We start from the raw sequence: 26273 nt of genomic DNA, 5'->3' as shown, positions 1-26273 counted from the left end.
ATTCTGCCATTAAAGAGTTGTTGAATTTCCTCTGTAGAGTATGGACTTTCCTCTCTGTTTGTTCTTTCCCCCTCAGGGTTTCTTTGTGGGAGGGAGTGAGCAGTTTCAGGGCCTTCTTGGTCGGCCCGTCTGGATGTATCGAGTCCTGGGCTCCACCTTTGTTACCTGACCTAGTCGGGCTGAGTATGGGCAGGCCCAGCTGTGTAGGAGTGTGCTGCCGCACCCCCGATGGTGACTGCGGTCCAATTGGACCTCTCCGGTCTTGATTTACAGCGTTAGTTGATACTTTAAGTTCTTTGACACTTTCGCCCATGATGGGCGTTTGTTTGGTTGGTGGGGTTGACTCATCCACTAATGCCCCTACTTTGGGTGCCTCTGTGGTCTCTGCTTTCTGGTCTTCTTTGATTGATTGGCTGGTATTCACTGGTGCCTCTTCTAAGGTTGCGATGGCAGGTGGTTGCTTTGTGGCAGCTGTGCTCATTGAACTTGGAGTTTTACCATTTGTGGTTCCTGGACTTGCCAGAGTTTTGCGTGATTTAGGCGCTGGGGACGCTTCTTGGATTGCTTCCAGGATTTCTGCGTCCGATAGTTCTAAAATATCGTATTCACGTTTGCCCTGGCTTTTGAAAAAGTCCTTCAGAGAATTGATGTTCTCTTTTTTTGGGGGCACCTTTTTTGCATTTGGTCTTTGATGGTTGTCCTTAATTGCTGTTCTTTTTTTTGTTTTTGTTTGTATTTTTTTTGTGTTCCTTTTGCCTTCGAGATGCTTGATGGGGGGGGGGGACGTGATTATCTCCTCATCCACTTCAGTCCAGGGGTCTTGTGTTGGTGTTGTGGCCTTGCTTTTAGTTTTCTGTGGTCTATTGCTTAAAGCTCGTTTTTGGATGAGTTTTATTTTTGTTTTATTGTTTTGCTGAGTTTTCGGGAATATTGCTGAGGGGTTCCCTGCTGGAACGCCTATTGCCTCCGTTGTTTTTTTTTAATGTTTGTCCCCCTTAGTTCCGGGGCCTCCGTAGGTTTTGATGTTGTTTCATCAGCATCTTTTTCATTTCCTGTATATGCGGCCTGGGTATCGCCTGCCGGTAGTGGGCACATGTCGGTCACGTCCAACGCGGTGTGGACTTGTGCTGTGATGATGCCTGGACCCACTCGGACGGCGTCCTCCGTGACTGGCATCAGCGGGATAGCCGTCCCGGGTCTGCCTTGCTGGTCCTGTGCACCCGCCTCCCTCAGGTGCGGCGTCACAAGGCCCCCGCCCATTCCCAATGGGATGGGAGAGGTCCGGAGCTGCCTCATCCAAGGTGAGCGGGGTCTTCGTGGGTTGTTCCAGCTCGCCCTTCGCGGCCGCCTCGTCCTTTCGGCACGCTTGGGCCCAGATGCATCCTCCTCGCAGTTTCCCGGCCTCGACAGCCCTCCGGCTGGCGATGGACGGGGAATTAGCCCGAGGACGGGTGGCGTGGAGGTCGTCTGCAGGGTGATGTCTTCCGTTATTTGTGCCTCCAACATTTCCAATGCTGTGGTTGGCGAGGATAGCAACCGAGGGTGAGGGCAGTGGCAAAAATGATCTTGAGGGGCGCCCCCCACCCTTTGCGTCGGATGGGAACTTCTTAAGGTTCTTTTCTCCTTACTCCCCTCTATTGTTGCCGTTTGAGTTGCCGTGTTAGTTGGAATGGACGATCCCTGAAATGACGCCATTAGTTTTTTACTGTCTTTTTTTCTGTCCGTTTACTGACTGGTATTGCTCGGGCCCTCTCGAGCCCCCGAGAACACCACAGAACACTTCTCGTCAAACTTTCCGCTCTGCATTCCGCGGACTTCTGAGGGTTTTAAAGCTGATGCAGGGTGTAGCGAGGACTGTAGACACGCCTCCGGCAGTAAACACTGAAAATACACTGCGGCAGACACCGCAGAACACTTCTCGCCACACTTTCCGCTCCGCGTTCCACAGACTTCCGAGGGTTATAAAGCTGATGCAGGGTGTAGCGAGGACTGTAAACATGCCTGAGGCAGACACTGCAGAACACTTCTCGCCACACTTTCCGCTCCGCGTTAAAGAGCTCCTTGGTATTGGAGCTGGCTTCTCTGTTTCTGGAATTGTAGATGTTGGATTTGGTGGATATGATGGCTGTTTTATAGGTTTTGGCTACGGGTAGGTAGACTTCCTTATTTTCTGTGGAGGGGTTGTTTCTCCAGAGGTGTTTTTGAGCACGTTTCTGTTTGCACGGGGCAATGAGATCATTGGAGAACCCGTTATGAGTGATGGGTTTTGTCTGGGTGGTGGTTTTAAGCGGAGCATGAAGGTCAAGTATATGTAGTAATAGGGTGTTGTAGGCAGCAAGTATGGTATCAGGGGTGTTGCTGTCGGGCAGTGTTTCAAGGTGGGAGGAGATGGTGGGTTTGAGCAAATCTAGCATGAGTTTACGGGTGTGTCAAGAGGTGATAAGGGGTCGTGTGGAGTTTTTACACGTGGTAGGGGTTGCCAATATGAGTTGGAAATGGATTAGGGAATGATCTGACCAGGGAACAGTGTCAATGGTGATAGTTGTGATGGGTAAGTTCAGGTGCGCGATCTAATCAAGGGTCCGACTTTTGATGTGTGTAATGAAGCTGACCGCTTGAGTGAAGCTCATGTCTTGTAGTGTGGCGGAGAGGGAAGTGGCTTTAGTGTCCATGGTGTCATTTAGTCTGAGGTTGAAGTCACAGAGAAGTAGGAGTTTAGTCTTGGGTTTGACGAGGGGAGACAGCAGGAGGGGGGATGTCTGTGTCCAGTGAATTAGTATAGTTGGGCTGGCGATAGAGGAGGAGGATGTTGATGGTGGTTTGGGGGCAGGGTTCCAGCTTAGCAAGCAGTAGTTCATAGCCTTGTGGGGACAGTAATGGAAGATGGCTCATTAGGAAGATGCCTTTTTGATGTACATGTGCCTCATTAGGGAGATGCCTTTTTGATGTACATGTGGCAGAGAGCCATGAAGTGATTTGCCTACGGTAACTTAGATACTACTGATATTCTAAAGAAAAAAAGACATATTGACTCCATGCAAGCTTCCTTACCTTATGACTCATCATAGCTCACAGAGTACAATTGGAGTGCCCATAATGTATTGATGAGTTATCTATTTCAGGATAACATGAGCATTTGAATTCCCCCTACCCCTGAGCCCCAACCTGGACAATTATTTCCATAACATCAAGATCTACGTAGCTGTACTTGCTGCCAGCACCTCAGTTCGCTATGATGCATGAGGAAAGGCAATTGTATAGTACATACTGTAGATTTGTCTACAACTACATATACCCTACATATACCCAAGCAATTCACAGTTCAGTAATCAAAGCAGAATGAGAGTTGCTTTATCCCATGACGGGAACACACTTCCTCGATGAGCGACAAAATGATACCTATTTACATAGTGCAACCTCATTATTTGTTTTCTCTACCTCGCTTCCGTGGGCATCATTTGGAAATAGCTAACGGAAGGAGCTGCCACACTTATCTTACTTCTTGCAATGCAGGTAGACTACTTTACAACCCCTTTAATTTAAACATTCTCTCTACTGGTCTATTGAAAGTACCTATGCGTTTAACATGTGCTGGTCTTTTCAGCTGGCTCTGGCTGTCAACAATCAACGATCATTAACATGCTTCTGCCTCATGCATATTGTTTACAGTGGTTCATCGCCGTTTTAAACCATGCAATGTCACTTCCTGTGATGTGACTGAGTGTCAATTGTCATGAGTGTCAATAATCTCTTTGGCTACCCCTATGTAATTGGAAAAATGGCACCACTGCCTAATAATTTTTAGTATAGTGTTTTTTTTTAGGATTTTGAAGAACTGTGCAGCCCACCAATGTAGACCGCTACTGTGTTTAGATTATGATCCAGAAATTAGACCTTATCATTTTACCACAATTATTGCATGCTAACTCCAATATTAACAAATGTGCACATAACACTGCAGTATTCCATATCATTCTTAACAACACATACTCTCATGTTATTCCCCTTCATCTCCTAATTTCTTTTCTTTAAGAAAACCTTATTAACAACTGCCTTTCCCCTTTTTCTGTTTTTTCAGTTAAAGGATCAAGAAAGTTAAGTCTGCCAACAGATCTTAAGACTGATCTTGGTACGGTAGGCGAAAGCCGACAATTTTAAATGTCCATACCATCATTTTGGCAAAACATTCTTACCAACTGGCTCATTGCAAGATCTTCTTTTGAAGATTTCCACTTCAAAGGTCTTTCTTTAAAACCTTCCATCCAATCCATTCAGTCCTGTTGGCAGCATTCAGCATTCTGTGTGTGCGACATTCATTTTGACGATCATTTTCAATTGACGACATTTAAAGATCTAAAGTCTGTATCGTAGAGCTTCTTAGAAAGGCCACCACTCTAGACCTTTGTGTGTTATTTCAAATGCAAGCCCTGTTTTGAAAGGACGGTTTGTAAACATGCTTTTTTATGAGTTTTCATTATACTTATAAAGAAGAACAAGTTACTTCTTACCTTGTAACGTTCTTTCGATGGGATGTTCCTCCGACGTATTCCTTATCTTTGATAATTCATCTCCAGCTTGCTGGCCTCGGATATTTTTTCAGTAGAGGGCGCTGCGCATCGACGTCCGCCGAGTCGATGTCCCTCGACAGCCACTGTATCAGCGCCGACGTCACCATGCCCATAAATAGCTATGCGTGGTGTCCGTTGCTCAGTTCCGTTTTGTAGTATAAGAAAAGTCATGCCTGAATTGGTTATTGACCTTGAAGGAGCGTAAGCTGCAACTGCAAGGGAAGTATTACTGCAGGGATGGATGGGAGGGGCGATAAGGAATACGTCGGAGGAACATCCCATCGAAAGAACGTTACAAGGTAAGAAGTAACTTGTTCTTCGAAGGGATTGTGTCCTCCGACGTATTCCTGATTTTTGATATGCTCCCATAGCAGTGTCATGCAATTGGAGGTGGGCGTAAGAGTGTCATGCATTCCTTAGGGATGAACCGAATGTAATACGGCTTTGCCAAATCCGGTCTCTTGACTAGTGGAGGAATCCAGGTTGTAAAATGTTGTAAATGTATGTGCGGACGACCATGTGGCAGCTGCACATATGTCTCTGACCGGTACCCCTCTTTGGAGGGCCGAAGAGGCTGGGATACCCCTGGTTGAATGAGCCCTAAGATTTTGGGGTGGCTCTTTCCCTGCCAGTTTGTAACATTCCAGAATGGCCAAGATAATCCACCTGGAAATGGTTTGTTTTGTTATGGGTATTCCCAACTTGTGACCTGAGTATCCTACAAACAGTTGGTCTGCTTGCCTGATCCTAGCCATTCTGCTGATGTAAAAGCTTAGAGCTCGCCTTGGGTCCAGCCTATGTAGTCTTTCTTCCTCTTTCCCCGGATGGGAAGGAGGGTAGAACAAAGGTAAGGTCATTTTCTGAGTAATATGAAATTCAGAAACCACCTTTGGGAGGAAATTAGGCTTCACCTGTAGGACAACTTTGTCCTTGTGGAAAATTGTATGTGGGGGTTTACAGGAGAGAGTTTGTAGCTCGCTCACCCTCCTAGCAGATGTTAGTGCTACCAATAGGACAGTTTTAAGCGTGAGAAATCTCAGCGAACAAGAGTGAAGTGATTCGAATGGAGTGCCCATTAGGAAGTTTAAGACTAAATTTAAGTCCCATAAGGGAACTTGGAATGGTTTTGGAGGATAAACATTAGTCAATCCCTTGAGAAATTGTATCACTAGAGGTAGTTTGAAATACGATGGTTCCTCCGCAGTGCGCTTGAAGATTGAAAGCGCTGCGAGATAGCCTTTTGCACCAAGTAGAGTAGAAACGATAACACCGTTGGTGTACCACATGAAAAAGGGTTGATATTCCCTTCTCTACACCAGCTGCAAAATTTGTTCCAACGGCAGCGGTATAAAGACTTTGTTGCTGGCCTTCTGGCCGAAAGCAACACCTCCATGACGTCATCAGGGAGGTCCCAATCCTTGTACCTCACCCTTTCAGAAGCCAAGCGTGAAGGTTGAGGGTTCTGATGTCTGGATGGAGAACCTGACCTCCCTTCTGCGAGAGAAGATTCTCTTTGAGTGGAAGACGGATTGGAGGGCAGATGGGCAGATCTAGAAGGTCCAGGTACCACGTTCTCCTGGCCCAGTCCGGGGCAATTAGGATCATGGTTTTCTGGAATCTTCTCAACCTCCTGATCATTTGAGGAATAACAGGGACTGGTGGAAACGCGTAGAGGAGTAGAAACTCCCAGTCCACTACGAACGCGTCTCCTAGAGCTCCTCTCGGGGGAAATTCCCTTGAACAGAACAGATCGCACTTCCTGTTGGTGCTTGTGGCGAACAGATCCACCTGAGGGGTTCCCCAAAGGGTGAATATTTCTTGAAGGACTTCCTGAGCTAGCTCCCACTCGTGGGAGTCTGTGCTCTGCCTGCTCAGAGCGTCCGCTGTCAAGTTCTTCTCTCCGGCTAGGTGGACTGCTGATAGAGAAATTCCTTCCTGAATTGCCCAAAACCAGAGATGCATTGCCTCTCTGCACAGTGGCAGTGATCCTACGCCTCCTCTTTTATTGAGGTAGTGCATGGCCACCTTGTTGTCCGTCATTATCAGGACATTTTCCCCTGTACTGATGGCAGGAAAGCTTTCAGCGCTAGTCTGATCGCTCTCAGCTCCAATAGGTTGATGTGTAGTCTGGACTCCGATGGAGACCAACGACCGCTGATGGTCAAGTCGTTGCCATGGGCTCCCCACCCCGTGAGTGAGGCGTCTGTGACTACTGTTATCTCCGGCCATGGTTGCCAAAACAGTTCTCCTTTCAAGATGTTCTCTGGATAGGCCCACCATTGAAGGTCGTGGGCTACCTTGTCCGGAATCCGGAGGAGATCTGTCATTCTCCCTGAGAATTGCGACCACTGAGTTCTCAGTGCCCACTGAAGAGATCTCATTCTCAGGCGAGCCTCTGGCACAAGGAAGATGCAGGATGCCATGAGGCCTAGCAACCTCAAAAAGTCGAAGGCTGGGAGACGTTGGGCATTTTGAAACTTGGTGACTATCTGCAGAATATCTTGATCCCTCACCTCTGGTGGCAAGGCTTTTCCCAGGGAAGTGTCCAGGACGGTTCCAATGAACTGGAGTCTCTGTGATGGTATCATCTGTGACTTCTTTAAATTGAGGGTGAAGCCCAGTTTGCGAAGGAAGTGGCAGACATAATCTAGCTGGATCTGAGCTTGTTCCGAAGATACAGCTCTGATCAGCCAATCGTCCAGGTAGGGGTAGACGTGGATCCTTTCCCTCCTTAGACTTGCAGCCACTACCGACATTAGCTTGGTGAAGATCCTCGGGCGGAGGTCAGCCCAAATGGCAGAACTCGAAATTGATAATGAGAGTCGCCAATTGTGAACCTCAGGTATTTCCTGTGTTTGAGATGGATTGGCACATGGAAATAAGCATCCAGAAGGTCCAGGGATACCAGCCAGTCCTGGAGCTGGAGGGCGTGAAGGATCTGAGAGAGAGTTACCATCTTGAACTTGTCCTTCCTGAGGAACTTGTTCAATTCTCGTAAGTCCAGGATGGGTCTCAGTCCTCCGTCCTTCTTTGGTATGAGAAAGTAGGGGGAGTACCAGCCCTTGTTCCTGTCCGCTACAGGTACCGGTTCTATGGCACCTTTCTCTAGCAGGTCTATAATTTCCTGCAAGAGGAGCGGATCTGGAACTTTTAGAGAGCTGTGCCCCGGTGGATGACTCTGAGGGATGTGTAGAAAGGGTAGGCAGTAGCCCTGGGCAATTGTCTCCAATGCCCAAGCATCTGACGTTATAGCCTGCCATTCCGTCAGATGGTGAGTTAACCTGCCCCCTACAGGTGTTTTGTGTGAAAAGCCCCAGAGTGATTTGGGGGCGGCTGATGCAGATGCCGAGGGTAAAGAGGCACCTGCTGCTGCTGCGGCTTTAGTACTTTTAACCCGTCCACCTCGGGTGGATCTCCTTTGGCCTCTTTGAGCCGCCTGTCCTCTGACTTTCCCGAATGCGGAATAATAGCGAAAGGACTTTCCTCTTCCAGAGGTTTCTGAGGGGCGAAAAGGAGTTTGGTGGATTGCAGCTCCTAACGATTTTGCCGCTGCTTTAGATGTCTGCAGCTTTTCCAGACTGTCATCAGCCTTTTTTCCGAATAATGAAGAGCCGTCAAAGGGCATATTCAAAAGTCTGGCCTGTACATCTGGAGCAAAGCCAGACTTTCGCAACCACGCATGCCTGCGGATTGTTGTACTTGCCGCCATGGCCCTGCTGATACTGTTAGCGGAATCAATGTCAGTTTGAAGTGATTCGCACATGGCATCCTTGCCATCTTTAATAATGTTAAGGAAGGCTTCCTTTTCCTCTCCTTCGGGTATGCAGTCAGCCGCTGATGAAGCACACTCCCACAGTGTGTGACTGAACCTGGCGAGCGTACAGGTGGCGTTGATGGACTTCAATGCCATACTACAAGCAGAGAAGACTTTCTTTGCCATAGAATCGTACCTCTTGTCATCTCTATCCTGTGGGTCAGTAGGGTAAGCGGTCCTGCTGCTTGATGAAGTTGCTGCTTGGACCACCAGGCTCTCTGGAGTCGGGTGTTTTGATAAGTATTCAGGGTCAGCTGCAGCTACCCTATACTTAGCTGACAATATTTTATTGACAGCAGGGATAACTTCAGGAGTTTCCCAATTAGATGAAATCTTTCTTTGTAAGGCTGCATGGAAGGGGACCACAGGATCCTCCTGTGTACCTTTGTCTAATATGTCTGTCAGGTCATCCTGTTGAAAAACAGGCAAAGGCGCAGACCAACCCATAAATTCAATAATCCTTGCCATCAGGGTTCTATAGGGTGTTTCGGCATGTTCCCCTGGGTCTGCCTTAACAAATTCCACTTCTGGGGAAGTGTCCAGCCCACTTGCCTCATGTAATGACTCCTGTAGGTCTTTCAACCTTCTTTCCTCAGAGGTGAAATCCTCTGAAACAGGTAGTGGTCCTCTGCAACCCGAAGGTTTCCTGGTCAGAATCTTCCCCCTCTTCATAAATTGAAGATAATCCAGGGTACTCTGACCTCTGAAATGGTGTAAAACCCATCTCTAAGGCAGAAGGAGCCAAACTCGTCATTATTGGGCGAGAAAGCGTTGATGTCGTCGACGCCGATGTGACAGGCTTCGAAGGCGCCGAGAACGGCGTCGAGAAAACTGGAAGAGGCCTCGAAGAACTCGAGTGGATCGGGATCCTACTCGAGGGTGTCGACGACGGTCTCGGCGTCGTGCCGGCGGTTCTTGGAATCACCGTTGGCTGTGAAGTAGCCGTGGTCTTCTCTTTCATCGGTCTCGATGTCGACGATGGCGTCGAGTCGATCGACCGATGCGTCGAAGAACCCTTCGACAACGGCGTCGATGGTGCCGATCCATGTGTCGAAGGAATCTTCGACGACGGCGTCGAAGACGGTGCCTTCTTACCCGATGGCTCGTGGCACTCTCGGGTGGAATGTTTCCCCGGGTGCAGCGACTCACGGCGTTTTGATTTTTTGGGTTTCTCACCCAGAGTATCACCCTCAGCTGTCTTCGAGGGGGTCGAGGCCGCCTTCTCGAAGACGCTTAACATTTTTTTTCTGAATTCCTCCCACTCAGCCTGAGAGCTGTGTTTTGTGGGACAGGAGACCCTTTCTGGGGAAACAGAAGACGACGAGGAAGGGGATCTTCGACGTCTCTTCTTTGAGTGTCTTGATCTCGACGAATGGTGGGAGCTACTTCGAGATCTAGAATGGGAATGTTTTCGACGGCAAGGAGACGAATGCCTCGACTCAGCTGATGAAACTTTCGAGGAGGTTTTGACTGACTTACCTCTCTCGAGCTTCCCCTTGCACTCCTTCAAGGCTTTCGCCGTCATGGACATGCAGTCCTCACACTCCGAACAATGGTGCTCGGCTCCCAAGCACCACAAGCAGATCCTGTGTGGATCCGTTATCGAAATTTTTTTACCGCAGTCTTCACATTTTTTGAAGCCGGATCGCGGCGTCGTCGGTTCCGATGAAGAAGCCATCGAGAACGAGTTGGTATATTCGAGAAGATATAGAAGGTTTATTCTGACTGAACTGAGCAACGATGTTCCGAGGCCCCACGAAGCGCGGAAAAACAGAACTGAGCAACGGACGCTGCGAGTACCTATTTATGGGCATGGTGACGTCGGCGCTGATACGGTGGCCGTCGAGGGACATCGACTCGGCGGACGTTGACGCGCAGCGCCCTCTACTGAAAAAATTTCCGAGGCCAGCAAGCTGGAGACGAATTATCAAAGATAAGAAATACGGCAGAGGACACAATCCCTTCGAAATGTTTTTCTCATCAGTAAGATATACAACATTTAATGAAAGAAGAGATAGTAATAATTGAACCACCACAGACACTCCATATTTGAAAAGCTGCTGTATGAACTATCAAGTTAGACGTGTTATTAAGATACACAAGATGGAGAATCATCATTTTTATAAAGGGTCTCTGAGTAAATTCTTCATATAGGGATGCCCTTGGTACCACAATAAAAGATGTTGGAATTCAAAGGGGAAACCATTGTATGCTTGTTTTCACCCATCCTCCTCCTTCCTGCATTTGACCAGTTAACCAACTATACGCAATTACAATTTAATTTAATTTCTCCAAAAAGCCTTTAGAACTGTTTGCGTTTATCAGTGCGTGTGTCATGGTGCATGCTCCCACACCCTTGAATATGGTGAGGGCACCCTTGACACTGGCATCCTTAAGGGCTTATCAAGCCCCTAAGAAGTACCCTAGAATCTCCTGGACTCATTTCTGGCGCCGCTGGCGCCAGGCTCATAGTAGGTGTTGAACTCATGGAACTATATTCTGAGCTTAATGAGGCTGAGCCTTCCGGTACAGGGTGTGGCTATGGGACTACTTTACCTGAAGTGGCAGGATACGGTTAAGGGACTATTTGCCTGGAACTACTTGCAAGGCTATTTAAACTGCACCCTGCAAACAGAACACGCTTCGCGTTATTCTGCACTCCTGCAGCGTAACGCTCACCGCCGTATATGCAGAGAAGAAGCAGAAAACTAGGTACCGCACGATCATCAATCCTCACCTGGGCCGGCATCTTCCAGGAACTTTATCGAGCGGTCCTTCCATCATCTTCCTAGAAAAGACACAGCGGGTTAGTCACGCACAGCAAGAAAGGCTATTCGAGCAATCACCGCGCCTCGGATAGCGCTATACTCACCTGCAAGAAACCTGCTTAACATTGCAAGGAGAGTCAATCCGCCATCCGGACGCCGCTCTTTAAGCATCTATTCCAAGAAGGCATTGGTATAAAGACTTACCTGCTTACTCAGGTTCTTCCAAATCAGTAGCAACACCCATCGGATCAGTGAAGTAACTTGATCTTGGGGAAAGACTGTACATACCGCACCCCTGCCAGAGAGTGCAGGACGGAGTGCCCACCTTTTAAAAACCCAAGGTGAGCCAGAAGAAGAGAAGGAAATCGGAAAGTGGTGAAGCCAATCCGGCTCCATTCAGTTGGCTAATATGTTGTTTCGACGTTGCAGGCAAACGCCTTCCGAAGTGAAATCGAAGGGAAGGCGCGGGCAAGCACCATCTTAGAAGCAGTGCAACACAAGTGCAGACAGCAGCCTTCAGCCACGAGCTATGCCCCCGTGGAGACCAGGTGAGCGTGACAGCGTGTTATGTCATGGTTGAGGGATCAACAGACAACACAGGACTCACTGGATAGGATTTAAATACGTTCATTATGAAATTAAAATGTGTCCATGGCTTGGGTTGAAATTAATAAGTGGATGAAGGAGTTTTCAAAATAGCCAAAAAGAATAGCAATACAAGCTTCCTAAAGCACCATAGTGCACAAATTCATCCCTCAATCGCCTAGGGTTCTGCCTCCTGGCAATTGAACAAAAGTCATTCACAATCAGTGAGGTTTTAAGTGTCACCTGTGCTTGTTTTGTGGTTGGCTTGGCTTTTTGCTCCTCAGGTCAGGATGTTTAGCTTATCCTCCGTACCTGCTGGACACATGGGGTCCTGACTTGTTTTCAAAGTTTACATTTCTCCTGATCTCACTGTGCCTAGTGAGTTTTAGATGGTCACCCCTAAGTATTAGCAAGTAACTTTGCTACATTTGTTGCTAGCAAAGCTTGAACATGTGATCCCACTGCTAAAGGTCCTCCCCTCTCCATTGCATTATTTCCTGGTCTCACTCCTTCACTCTGTTTCTCTTCCTCTTTGATGCCCACAACGATTCGCCCCTTTAACCTCTAGCTTGGTTGTTTCCTCCACCACTGGGTTGTTTTTAATTTCCAAACTTTGATTTCTCTCCTTTGCTCTCTGTCCTGTTCCTGAATTTCTTTCTCAGGTCTGGCGGTCTTACTGTGCTCTCCTCCTTTTCCCACTCTCTGCATCCTGTTCTGGCTCTCTTGGCTCTACACACTCCCTTGAATTGCTTTCTTTACTCTTTATCTTCTCTCCCCACCCCTGTGATTCCTCTTGATCAGCTTTGCCCTCCTTCCCACTCCAAAACCATATTATCATATCTTCTCCCTTTCTGCCCACAAGGGTTAACAGTGCCATTTTTACTCCTCCTGCACTTTCTGTCAGTCATGTCTTCCCCGCCCTCCCACCCCCCGCTTGTCCATTTACTCTCCTTTCTCACTTCTAACAGCCATCCTAGTCCTTCTACTACCTCTGAAACCACCATCTGACAATGCCAGGTACTTTTATCCTTCCACAGACCAACAGCCTGGGTCCACAAATTATTAAGGGCAGTAAGCTCTGATGCGCAGCTCGCTTTGTGCAGGGATTGGCTGAGAAAATACAAACTCACACTCTCAACTGCCTCCTTCCTTGGAGATTGGTGGTATAGATGCCGCCTGCCAATCTTGCCCTTTAAAATGCTCCAGTGTCTGCTGTTTTCTGCTGAGTTGTCTATAGTGTTCTGCCATTCAGTGTAACCCTTAAACCACCGATGATACTCCTGAACTCCAGGTGTTTATATCAGGAAGGCTATTTTTATTGTTGTGCAGTGATCCATTGGGTGAAGTTGTTCCATTGCTAACAGCGGGCCACTGTGGACATGGTCCTGCTTGTGGGTCTTGCTGTTGCCAGTCCACATAGTGGGCAAGCCCACTGGCCATTAGACCCGAATAAATTATCTGGAAATACAATCCTGGGAACTTTAGTGCTGTGGGTCGACAACGGGCATGGCAGGCTTTGAGAATCATGAGGTTCTGCAACTGGAAACTTCGATACATCCCAGTCAGGGTCACAGTGGTTCAATTGACAGCACAAGTTAGAGATGGGCTGTGGAACCTGGGGGGCCCTCCCTATTCCTCCTCCGTGCCCTAAATCACATAGCTGGTGGTGGTTTCCGACCAATAAGGTAGCCAGACTGATTTTCTAACCTAACGCATGGGATTTCGTCACAGCCATTATGAGGAACTTTAGTCTATTGATTGTCTATTGAAAGTTAGCACTTTATCAAATGGATACATTTGACTAAATTGGGCTTTAGCTGTATCAGGCAACTAACACACTTGAAAATACAATTGCATTCTTACAGGCCATGAACAGTAAGGATGTGAAAATAACTATCGTACTCGGCCTGACGACATTTCATATAGTGCAAGAGCTAAGACATAGATCAGGAAGTGGGTCGGGGGGGGGGGAGAGTGGGAAGGAAATGGAAACAGACAGGCGACTACCGTACTAGACCTGATGACATTTCTGGTAGAGCCGGAGAAAAACAAAAGGTGAGGGGGAGGAGTGCAGAAAGGGAGGGGAGGAACAAAACAAGCGGCTATCGTACTAGGCCTGACGACATTTCAGATAGTAATAGTGCTGGAGGGACAATTGAAGGGAGGGGGGAGGAGACAGATGAGGTTGCTATCATTGTAGGTCCTGGGACAATTCTGATAGAGTAAGTGCATATAAGAAAGTAAGGGGAGAAGGGAGGAGATAGGAAAAGGGGGAAAGGGAGAGGAGGAGAGAACAGAGGGTAAGCAGTCAAAAAGAGTGGAGAAGCAAGAGGAGAGAGCAAATACAATTGCAGAAGTCAGTAGTAAAACATAATGTTGCAAGCCAGGATACAAGATGAAGATGGGAACAGCATGATTCAGGGCCACCATGAATGAGTACAGAATGCAAAGGAAGTCAAGCACGGGAGTAGAGAAATAGTGACGCACCGTGAATCAATGAAGTCCATTAAAGTCAAATCCAGCATTGGCCACAAGGCGGTGATGGGGAAACCAGAATGTATCAGGACAGACTCCTGCAGATATAGGCTGGAGGGGAGAGAGGGGGAGCAGGGTAGAAGAATCAAGCAAAACAGGCAACACCTGTGTGTAAGAAGGGAGGGGGGCACAAGGAAACATCACTGGGGGACTAGAGGGAGTGGGGATGGCCTGTGGGGACAGATGGAGTAAACCCATGTTGGAGCATGCTTACCTGCTGTCTGAGTAGCGGGTCGGGCCCTGGGGCCTCCTGATCCTCATCCTGCCCTTTTCTTCGTCAGCCCTTCACTTCGGACGCCCGGGCGAGAGACGCCCTTGATCTAAGAGTTAAGAGCAGGAAGGAAGAGGCAGAGCTAAGAAGGTGGGCAGAGTTTAGGCAAGGTTACCTAGATCCACTTGCACCTGCTCCCCATCTGCAAAGGAAAGAGGCTGGAGGGCTCCTTAAGTAGGAACAAAGGGTGGCAACCAGGAAGACACCGGGTGGGCGGGGCTTGCGAAGTGTGGAAAAAGAGCGGCAACTTGGAAGGCGCCAGGTAGGCAGGGCTTAGGCCAGGTGATCTAGATCCACTTTCACATGCTCCCCATCTGCAAAGGAAAAGAGGCTGGAGGACTCCTTAAGTAGGAAAAAAGAGAGGCAACCAGGAAGGCACCAGGTGTGCGGGGCTTGCTAAGTGAGGAAAAAGAGCCGAAACCTCGAAGGTGCCAGGTGGGCGGGGCTTAGGCCAGGTGACCTAGATCGATTTGCACCTTCTCCCCATCTACAAAGGAAAAGAGGCTGGAGGGTTCCTTAAGTAGGGAAAAAGAGCAGCAACCTGTTAGGCTCAAGGTGGGTAGAGCTTAGGACAGGCGACCTAAATCCACTTGCACCTGCTCCCCATCTGCAAAGGAAAGAGGCTGGAGGGCGCCTTAAATAGGAAAAAAGAGCAGCAACCTCGAAGGCGCCAGGTGGGCAGGGCTTAGGCCACGTGATCTAAATCCACTTGCACCTGCTCCCCATCTGCAAAGGAAAAGAGGCTGGAAAAGTGGCTTGGAAAAGGCTGTGCACAATAGCCTTTTTCAAGTGCAGGAAAAATGGCAAGAATCCGCTGAATTAAGGTGTTCCCTGGGATCAGAAAAGCGGCCACGCCAGGAGGAGATCTCGCACAATAACCCTGTGCGTGACAGGGTTCCCGCATCATAGGGGAACATTTCATGTCGCTGGTACTAAAATGGAGGGATAGGCAAAGTGTGGAAAGCTATTTCCCGTGGTTTTTCCTTCAGGGACGGTGTTAATATTAGGTCTCGTTATGTTAGGTCCTTGGATAGTATGCTGCCAGTAGGCCATATTTATGTTTGCGCCAAAGATGTGGCTTGAGAGGGCAGGAGGGAACAGCATCTGAGGAAGCAGGGTGAAGGGAACATTGTTATGTCATGTTATTGCCTGCATGCTGCTTTTGTCCAGTTCAAGCCCTGAAAGGTCATGGAGCACAGGGGTGCATGTGATCTATGGCAGAAGATAGAATAGCTCATGTCTTATCTCTTATAATAGTGCGAAAACACGATTGGATTGATTGATGATGCCTTACACTTCGGCAGTCCCTAGATTGAGGCTCAAAGGCGTGTCGCCCACAGCGTGTTGTACTTCTGATTGTGACAGCATGAAGATATCAAAAGATTGATGGTAAACGTTCCCTTTCATCTCACTCTCTCTCTAATCCAGCCCAGCCTTTCCCAGATTCATAATCACCCACCCAAGACAGTGTGTATAGGGGGCATCTTGTAAGGCACTGAGTGTGCCGTGCAGTTCCCCATATCCTCCTCGCATTGCTATCACCCTAGCCCCCATGAGAAAACAGTGGCTTTACGCTTTCATATCGGGGGTTGGTGAGGCTGGCATGCACCATGAAGAAAATCATCAACACTTCAGGAATTACACACGTGTGCAAAGGACATGACACATTTACATTATCACAAACTTGCGAACTCTTGTTTTGAATCACAGGAGCTCTGAAGCAGGGGTTCACATGTATACACATGCATTCTCACAGCAGGGAAATTGGGTTACTTATTCCTGGGACCTGTATAGTCCCTTATTCGCATTGCTTTCTTTCTTCATTGAATGCTTCTTTATTCATTCCGATTCCTACTGTAAACTAATCACATGCGAAACAGCTAGCAAGCTCCTAAATATAAGCACATCTGTGGTACATTTCAGTACCAACTCCCTGGTTTCAATGGATTATTGTGGCTGCTCCTGAGGTTAAATGCTATGATTGTATTAAGTTATTAGATTTATTTATTTGTATTTATTTTTATATTTGATAGCGCACATACAGCTCAAAGGCATTGTGGCGCTGTTACTTATGGCAGTCTTAGTTACATAAGGGTTACATACATGTCATGGAAGCAGATTTCAAGTAATCAGGTAACAGAGCGTGGGAAATGGGGTTAGGGTACATTGAGAATTAGTTATACAATCATTCAGATATAAATTCAGTTTAGGGCACGTTGAAGCGTTCCAGGTGAGAGGAGGGTACAAGCTAGGTTTAGTTGAAGAGCATGGTTTTCATCGCTTTTCGGAATGCTAGGTGAGAGACTTCTGCTCGCAGGAGTGGTGGTAGGGTATTCCAGTGTAGTGCATAATGTGCAACACTTTCAGCTGCCCCAGTCTTTGCTACATTGATACACATATACCATCTATTAGGTTGACCTCTGGGGGGAAAAGCCTTATGATGCTTGCGGGCTAACAGTAAATGCACGTTTTGAAATCTTGAATTCCACCACCTTCAAAGTTACCCAAAATGATCAGTGGTCATACTCCAATACCCCTCTATTTAATACCCAAAACCTAGTGAGGGCTGCAAGGAACTCATGGTGACAACAAGTAAGACAGACGCATGTGATCACAGTTCAAGGGAGTTTATTGAACACTGAATGCTTTATGCTGGTTGGAAAAACACCTAATCTATACATAAATCCAAGATGGGAGCAAGCGTCGATCATCAAATTAAAATCAAGGCAGTCCTAGTGGTGTCGTATCGCATCAAAAACGCCTATACTAAGAAACCTATTGCCAAACCTTAAAACTAATACAAAAAGGGGTGTGGTATAGTTGTCAAGAAAAGAAAGAAGTATTCTCAATTAAAAGGTCAGGATGCAGTAGCCTGGGTCTCCCTTCCCCTCGTTTTGGACTTGTGATAAGGTGGGAGCTTGAAGCACAGTACAGTCTCGGGCTTCTCCAGCACAAGACGATTATTACAATTGCAGCTCTCATGGCACACTCGCAGGCTAGTCTAGCATGAGATTGCAGTTCAGCTTTTAACCCTTGAGCTTTCAGTTATCACGGCCTTCGATGACCAAGTCTTGTTTCACTTGAAAGTCTCTTGCCTTCGAGGGCCTGACGTGTTCAAACAACAAAACAAAAGTTCCTTTAACAAATGAACGTTCTTTTCCAACGTTTGCTGGGTGATGCGTTCGCTCCTGGGTCTCCCCTTTTTCTGGGCACTGACCTTTCTCAGTCGTATTCCAATATATATATATCACAGTTCCTTTATCAGTCAATTTTGGGTGATGGCTTCACCTCCTGGATCTCCCTCGGTCGGTCTCGGACCCATCTTGACTTTAACGGGATTCAACTCCCTTGGTTTCTCAGTGTTCACTTTCACTGTCGGATTCTCTTCCCTTTCTTTCACAGTGCTTGTAGACTCCCTATTCACTGTAACAGTATACGTTGTACCGTTATCTGTTTTACACTAGGTTCTCTGTAACCCATGAACCACAGACAGGCTGTCATTCATGTGTAACTAAGCAAGTCTCCTTGTAACAGCGCCACAATGCCACGATTCTCACTCATCAAAGCCCGGTTCGGATCGGTTCTGCCCTAGAATCATCGGCTGTGTCGAACTGCTTGGCTTTTGACTTCTCTGGAGTCAAGGCCGGCACCATGGACATGGGAGCTTCCCTCGCCCCTGCTTACCGGGATAGGTTTTCCCTATGTACCGCTGACATCTGCTGCAGGACACTTGAGCTATTGTTTGCGGTCTTAGGCTCTCTTCCACAAATGCTCTGCAGGTCTGGAGCAAAAAAGGGCAAGGTCAGTTCTCTCCTTGGCAGCCTCTCGATTCCTGCCGCCTTTCTCCTTCTCTTGAACTGCCGCGTGGTGGCCGTCTTGCCGTGCTGTCTGCTGTACTCGCCTTGCTCGTGCTGTGCTCTCTGGCTACACCTTTTATACCTGTGGGAAAGGGCCGTCAAGTGTGTGCGATTCTGATCAGTTGCCTGACTTTGCCTGACCCATGTATTGGGACATGTCAGGTAAACGGCTCAGGTGTTAGTCCATTGTCCTTTGTTTTGTGCGAAAGTGTTAGAGTTGGAAAGCGGGGGCAGGGGGCAGTGGTTTGGAATATGCTCTCTAAGAGGATGGGGAAGAGGTGTTGAGGAAGTGGGGTACCGCGTCTCACCCATTGGTGTCCCACTCCCCGAGAAACCCCTATCCAGGTGATCCTCCCTCACCGGTCCTCCCACAGGAATTGGATCCAATAGCGATGGCCGTATCCTGGTCACCTGAATGACAGATCCCCGGGGACCAGCTAGGGAGACACCTTCAGGTTTCTCACAGGGTCTTCTTTGTGTTCTGGGTAAACAGCCTCCTTTGTTGTACTTTACAAGGTGTCATTTTTGTTTTATTTATTTATTTTAAGACACATTTTCTTGTGCCATACAATTCTGATATGAAAGCTAGGAAACAATTTCTTTGTCAACTTGAAAGATAATGGGTGAACAAACTCGATGACCACCAGAAGACATTTTTCTGTATGAAGTGCAGATTTATAATAACTGCATCATATCGACAAAGAAGCAATATGTCACATAGCAGTGTTTTTCTATCCCAGATATTTCCTCAGAATTCTTTTAAGTCCTGTAATAATTTCTAACACCATCTGGTTTGTCGTGGCTAGTTTCTTTGTAATCACTTTTCTATTATTTTTCTGATAAAGTTCTTAAACTTGAAAGTGACCCTCATTCAATCAAGCCCTCAGCTCAGGGTATTCAGAGTGATAACACAGGGTGTCACTTGAATTCATTTGTTAGGATTAAGGAAACCCACCTTTTAATCCTGACTTCCCATCAGGCTACTGGTTCTCCACATGGGCCTTTCCCTCCTTGTATTTTTAAAGAGGCTTGGACAATGAGATCTTTGAAAACATGAATTCCTCAATAACTTCAGGAAGTGCTGGTAGTGTCGTGCTAGAGGAAATCTGCAGTGATTATTCCTTCCTTAAAAACCCTTCTTCGGACCCTAATGATCCCTCCAGATTTTGCCCGATCTCTCACCTTTCCTATGTGGGAAAGCTGTTGGGAGAGCTGGACCTTGGACATTTGAACCCTCTCTGAGAGCCCCTGGAGAGACTACGGCTCCAAGCACCCTCCAAGGACCTGGATAGAGACTTGAGTATACCTAATATGGCCTGCATTATGAGTTAGCCACCGTTGTTTCCGGACCGGCTAATTCCGAGTTCTGCAGGCGGGTGGTGTTATTCCCGCCAGGTCTGACCTGGCAGGAGTAACGCCACCTGCATGCAGACAGAAATGGAAACACAGGCAGCGGTAATTGCGGTGCCAGTATTTCCACTGTCCCTATTCCCATGGAGTCCTATTGGACTCCATGGGAATGGGTATTAACGGCATTCCGCCTCCAGAATAACCGGGTCACCAGGGTTGTAATGCCCGGTGATTCCGGCAAACATGGAAGTGGTAATTAACTACGAGTCCGGCGGCAGCCTGCCGGTTTTTCCGGCACGGCTACCACCGGACTCGTAATGAGGCCCAATGTCGGCTAAGAGAAGCTGTGCACATAGCTCTCTAAAATAGCCTATTCTCTCCCTCCAATGAGTTCGCTGTTTATGTACAACAGAGCTTCCTGCTCCCCAAATTCTGGGTCAGAGGCTTCTGGGAAGCACAGGTTTCCCCACAGAAAACCATGTGAACTCTAAACCAAGCAGGTCCGGCCATGGAGCTCCAAGCTTATCCTCAATTAACCCTGCTATAAATAACTTAACATGAAATGTTATTTTAATATAATGCTTTCCGGCTTAGCTGAATAATTTCTCCCATAGAAATACCTACATGGCTGTTTCTGTAGATTTCTTTTCCGGTTAAATGAAGCTAGCTCCAAGTCTACCTTTGGAAAGGTAATTAAATTACCGGCCAATGGAGTTTGGATAGCCTGTTCCTGTTGCTCCTTTTGGCATAAATGAAAGAAAAGGAAGTGACGGGAAGGAACGTGAGAATGTAAATTCTGTAAAGTTGTGCTGCTGAAGGGAGAAGTTTAGTTACTCCAACTCGTCATCTTGTTAAAATGAAAGGTGATGGATGTAAATCCATGCATATAGTTGTTCTACTGCAGAGTACTGTTTGTTCATACAAATAACGGGGAACCAAGACAAGTGTGTGAAGGATGTTCCATGCACTAGCATCACTTCTGCAATGTTTTCTGAGCAACTATTGAATTGCTGACATGGTTACTATTGGGGGCCTGCTCCAGGTCACCGTGCAGGCCCCATACTCATGTCGGGAAGTGGCTTGTTACTTTTATTATGTTGGTCACGTGGCTACTCCCACTTGACCCATGAAATCATCCTGGGAGCTACCATGCTCCCAGGAATGTTACTACGCAACAGTTACTATCATGCTTGACTCTATATGATTTTCAAGGGAGTAGCTCAAGCACTGAAGGATTCCTGAGGTTCCGAGTAAGTTGTGCACAGAATTCATTTACAACACGGTTGGCACCGGGATGGTACTGTAACCCGCTTTGCCATTATCCTTTCTGTTCTTAGAAGCAGGTTGTTGCCACTCAAACTAAACAAGGCCTGCATCAGGATCACAGCCACAGTGAGTGCATCCCAGGCCTGGCGCATTTACATTCAAATAAAAAGTAACCATACTGCAGGAATATTACAAGCGCAAGCTAGAAGTAAGAAACACAGTGACGTTCCGACCTTTCCTTCATATTACGGTGTTTGTGTGTATAATTTTCTAAATTATGAACCTACAAATTTGACAGATCCCAAAATGAATGCCTTGTAAAATGCACAAAGCGGTATTCAAGATCAAGGCTTTCATTAATCAGGGATGCTAATGTGACACCTGGCAGTGTTTCTAAGCTGCGTTGGAATTAAACCTGCTGCACTAGACAGTTTTCACCTGTTTCCCACGTCACCAGGGATCCCTGAGCAATACGCATTTTAGAATTAAGCAGAATTACATCTCCCACTCTACCTGGCTTCCAGTGTGCACAGCACGTGTCCTGGGAGGGGGCCCCACTTGGAGAAAAAAAAAAGAAAAATATTTTTTTCAAATTTTTTTTTTCTTTTAGATTTCACTTTGCATTCATAAAGAAATGATTTCTGTAACAGAAATAATGTCCTTATGAAGGCAGGGTTACTACAAAAAGAAACTTTCTTTTTAAAGTCTGAGGTATTCCCCCACCCCATGCAATGGAAGACCCTGGGCTGGAGGCCTCCATGTCATGGGGTGGGGAAGGCCTATGACTTCAAAAAGAAACAGTGGGCCTCATTATGAGTTTGCAGGTCCGGAAACAACGGTACCGATAAGCTTGCCAGTACTGTTGTTTCCGGAACGGCAAACTACAAGTTCTGCGAGCGGGTGCCTTTAAGCCCGCCAGGTCTGACGTGCAGAACTCGACGGATGCACCGGCACCATCCATTGAGTCCAACTGGAATGGGAAATTACCGGTTCCACCGGGGCAGAAATGCCCCGGTAATTGCCCATTCCCGGGCTACCGCCAGGGTCATAATGACCCCCAGTATCTTTTTGAAGTCACTATGTATTCATAAAGAAATTATTTCCGTTATGGTTCAGTCCTGAAAGGAAATCATTTCTTTATGAAGTCAAAAGAAACAATTTCTTTTTGAAGTAATAGGGCTCCCCTTAACCCCATGACGGGTGCGTGAGTGTATGGTGAAAGGGTGCACACTTAAATATACAGGTGGCTGCCTGGGTGTGCCTGTATGGTGAAAGAGTGCACACTTAAATGTATGGATGGCTGGGTATGCATGTGTGTATATGGTGAATGGTTTGTGTGCTTGTGTTCAGGGGTGCAACAAAACCTACATTTCAGGGGGGCTAACCCTTCAAATGTTTGGAGAGGCGCTAACTTCAGAGGCGGTGGGGGAGGGGCAAACTTATTTGTGTGTGGCCTCCAATTTCTTTACACATTTTAATGAGACTATTCTAGTGCAGCTTCAATGTTACAAGCGCTTAACTAATTTAAGGTTTAAAGCTCCCACTTATGGACTGCTGCGAGAATTGAGTGGTCTCCACTCTACCCTTCCAATCACTCCCCTGGCATGCAAGTACTAAACCCACATCACAATTTCAATTGGCTAAAACATTTGGCATTTGAATGCAGGTACTAACAGTGAAATGCTTTATGTTAGTAATTGCTGGGCTCTTGTTAACAGCGAAACCCAGGTGCTGTTTAACATCTTTGTCCTGTTCTGTCCGGCAACTGCTCGGTAGGTCAGCCAGGTCGAGTCAGCATACCCCAACATTTCAGGGGGTGGGAGTCGGGGGGGGGGGTGTGCTGAATCCCAGTCAACTCAATGGTGTTGCACCACTACTTGTGTTTAATGCCTTGATTACTTATTGGTAATTTTCATTACGCCTAGCCCTATTCTTCCTCGTCCCAGTACTTGTGTATGAGGCACTCTGCCTCATACACAAATACTGGGATGAGGTACACCACTGGTTCTGCGCTTGCCGAACTTAAATCATGTTAAAAAAGAAACACAACAACAAAAAAACAAAGTCTACCTGACATTACAGAAAGACATGCTGGCAATATCCTCAGGAAACCTGATGGAAAGAAATATGACCCAACTAAATATGAATTGAAAAGTAGGCCTCCAAGAGATGCGTGCAGAGGTTCTCTGTGTAGTGCTGCCATGCAAGGGCTTGTGAACATAACAGGGCAGGCAGCGCCCACATGACATCACGTCCAGTGCACTGCTGGTCTCCCTATATGTATGTAGCATTTCCCACCCCGCTGGGTTTACTGTCCGCAGTACATTGTATTATCAGTCCTTCGCCAAACATTTGTCCGTGTCACTGGTGCGTGATGTCGGTGGTTGCGTCAGCACATATGTATCCTCACAATCATAAACCCACGTCAGTTCTCATAGGTTGCTGATCTTCCCATTTTACTAGGATACACCTCTTTGCAACCATACATCCGTCCGTGCCCCTGCATCGTGGGCACGGGCCTTCATGGTCAGGGTATATTTTTTTAGCCTCTGTGGTGTATAGTGTAGCAGGTGTAGAATCTTATATTGAATGAGCTTCATTCCCATGTTCACAGATACCGATTTGGTGAACACACACATAGCCGCCCAGTGCCCTTATGTGATCTCCAGCTCCAGTCCAGCCGCCCATTTCTCCGGGCGAGGTCTCGGGCTAATATTTCTCTATATAGGGTGGGCAGCATTTTCCGATACCCATAAGAGTTCGAAATGAGGACAAGAAGTTTGTTTTCTGGGGGTTCTATCGGGTAGCATTCACACTTTTTTGAACTGCTGCCCTCAATCTATAAAGCTGGAGCATTTCAGTAGACGTGCCCCTGTGCCCCTTCCATGTCTGTAGTGTCAGAAACTTCCCATCAGGAAACAAGTATCCTATAGAAAGATATTCCAGTGCTACCCAGTGTGACTTCAGTTCGGGGTCCCGCGTAGGGGAAATTCCACAGTGGTAGCCAGCGGTAATACAGGTCTTTCATATTGGCTTTCACAAAGATTATTCTCCAGGCTACCAGTGTCTTCTGTACCGGTCAAACCGTCAATCTTCTGTATAGGTGCTGTCAAGTATCAGTGATCTCATGTCCAAGCTACCCACCGCCGCCCTTTCCAACTTAACATGCAGTGGGATCCACTCTGTTCCATACCAGTAGGTTTCAAACTGCGCCTGGGCTGCCAGCCAGTACACCTCCATGTTTGGGTTAGTAAACTCTGCCCTGCTATACGGTTGCGCCATTGCCGTCCATTTTTTTCATACAGCGCCAGCATGCCACTGGAAGTTGGAAATATCGTTGTGGCGGTCCGTAAAGTACTGTTTGCACGGCCCTACCGGAACATTCACAAATGTGTATACGATTTTGGGCACCAGTATAATTTTGATCAGTGCTAACCTACCAGCCAGCGACATTGACACACGTGTCCAGTGCAACATCTTTGTGTGTGCATACTGTGCTTGGGCCTCAAAGGTATCACTCAGTAGTGTGATTTTAGCCCTGGATATTGTAACTCTGAGGTATTTTAGTTTATCTGGCGCCTCAGTGGGACAGATACCCAGGGCCGGGATGTGTCATCAGTTAGGGGGAACATCTCTGATTTCCCATAGTCTACCATAAACCTTGAGTATCCACCAAGTTTGATAACATTTATAATGGGGTCCACGTTTCACTGTGGGCCCCTTACTTATAGCAGGTCATCGTCTGCATATAGTGATATGATCTCTGGCTGTCCTGCTATCCGGATTCCCTTCCCCTTGTGCCATTGCCGAATTAGGTCTGCCATGGGCTCTATTGCCAATGTGAAGAGTATGGGCGACAGCGGGCCACCGTGGTGCGTCCCCCTCCTCAACTCCAATGGAACTGACTGCAATGCGCTAGTCCGAACCGTGGCCATGGGATTCGTGTAAAGGAGTTTAATGTATCGTATTAAGGTTTCCCTCAGGCCGGAGTGCCGCAAACAAGTCAAATGCCTTCTGGGCATTGAGCGCCTCTGCCACTGCATTGGCCTTCAGGGATATATGGGCCATGACATTGAATAGCCGCCTGAGATTGAGAGACGTTGACCTCCCTGGGATAAAGCCTGCCGGATCATGGTGTATTAAGGCCGGCATCAAGGGTGAAAGTCTGTTGGCTATCACCTTAGCATACACTTTGATGCCCATGTTCATAAGGGACAGTGGCCTATAGGAAATGCACTCCTTGCTGGGATTACCCGGTTTCAGGAGCATAATTATGACTTCCCGAAGTGAGTGGGGGAGGCGACCCACCCGCACTGCCTCTTCCCAGTCCTTCAACAAGTGGGGTGCCCGAAGGGCGCAATATTCCATGTAGAACTCCACTGTGAGCCTGTCTGGGCCTGGCGCATTATTTCTGGGCAGCTCCTTCATCACATGCAGTATTTCTTCTACCGTGAATGGGGTGTTTATTTGGTTTCTGGCGCTTAGTGAGAGAATAGACATAGGGATTGACTCTAGTAAATCACGCAATCCCTCTTCATCTTCCGCCTCGTGCCTCTGATAGAGGATCGCATAGAATTTTGCAAAAACTGCATTAATGCTGATTGAGCACCCCCCATTAACTGCATTAATGCTGATTGAGCACTTCCATCTGTATCAAATTAGATTAGGCCCTTCCCGGCCTCTCCTCCTCCACTTACCAGGCAAGCCTGACAAAGTATTTCACCTCTTTGTGCACATGCCAGTGGAATTCCTCCAATTGGGTCGTAATGGCAGCTAGCGTTGACTGATTCGGCGCAGTCACATAAGTGGTTTCCAGGGCCTTCAGCCTATCTTCACTGACAGTAGCATCCCTGCATATAGCTTTGAGGGTTTATAGTCATAATGTAGAAAAAAAATGTCGACTTACAAAAATGTAGAAAAAAAAATGTAGAAAACAATAATGTCGAAAACCTATACATATAATGAAAAGAGTCAATTTTTAGAAGAAAAAATGTCAAAAAGAAATGTCAATTAGCACTATCAATGAATGCATAAACAAGAAGAGTATCATTTACTAGGGGGGGTCCCCCCCTAACCTCCCTCACCCAACACCCCCCGGCCAGACCCCCCACCCCCCTCTCACCCCTCATACTGAACACATTTTAATTATATATATATTTATTTATTTTTTTCGACATTATTGGTTTCTAACATTTTTTTTCGACATTTTGACTTTCGACATTATTGAATTCTACATTATGACTGACCACCAGCTTTGAG

General features: G+C 47.2%; 1 protein-coding gene and 1 long non-coding RNA gene across 7 annotated transcripts in view; one reads left to right on the top strand and one right to left on the bottom strand.

Annotated features, from left to right (window-relative positions):
• Positions 1-26273, top strand: part of STXBP5L (syntaxin binding protein 5L) — a 3950894-nt gene that overhangs the window by 3318023 nt on the left and 606598 nt on the right. The window contains exon 21 of one of the 6 annotated variants that reach the window (XM_069635835.1): positions 4079-4129. The exons of the other annotated variants lie outside the window; for them this stretch is intronic. Coding sequence (XP_069491936.1) covers positions 4079-4129 — 51 coding nt within the window. The remainder of the gene's footprint in view (positions 1-4078; positions 4130-26273) is intronic. 6 annotated transcript variants of the gene reach the window in all.
• Positions 1-26273, bottom strand: part of LOC138525716 (uncharacterized) — a 152736-nt gene that overhangs the window by 94546 nt on the left and 31917 nt on the right. The window lies entirely within an intron of this gene.

The sequence above is a fragment of the Ambystoma mexicanum genome, chromosome 7p (genome assembly GCF_040938575.1).
Source record: "Ambystoma mexicanum isolate Mex_15411 chromosome 7p, UKY_AmexF1_1, whole genome shotgun sequence".
Classification (NCBI taxonomy): domain Eukaryota; kingdom Metazoa; phylum Chordata; class Amphibia; order Caudata; family Ambystomatidae; genus Ambystoma; species Ambystoma mexicanum.
Note: the sequence above shows the minus strand (reverse complement) of the source record. Positions and strands in the feature narration are given on the sequence as shown.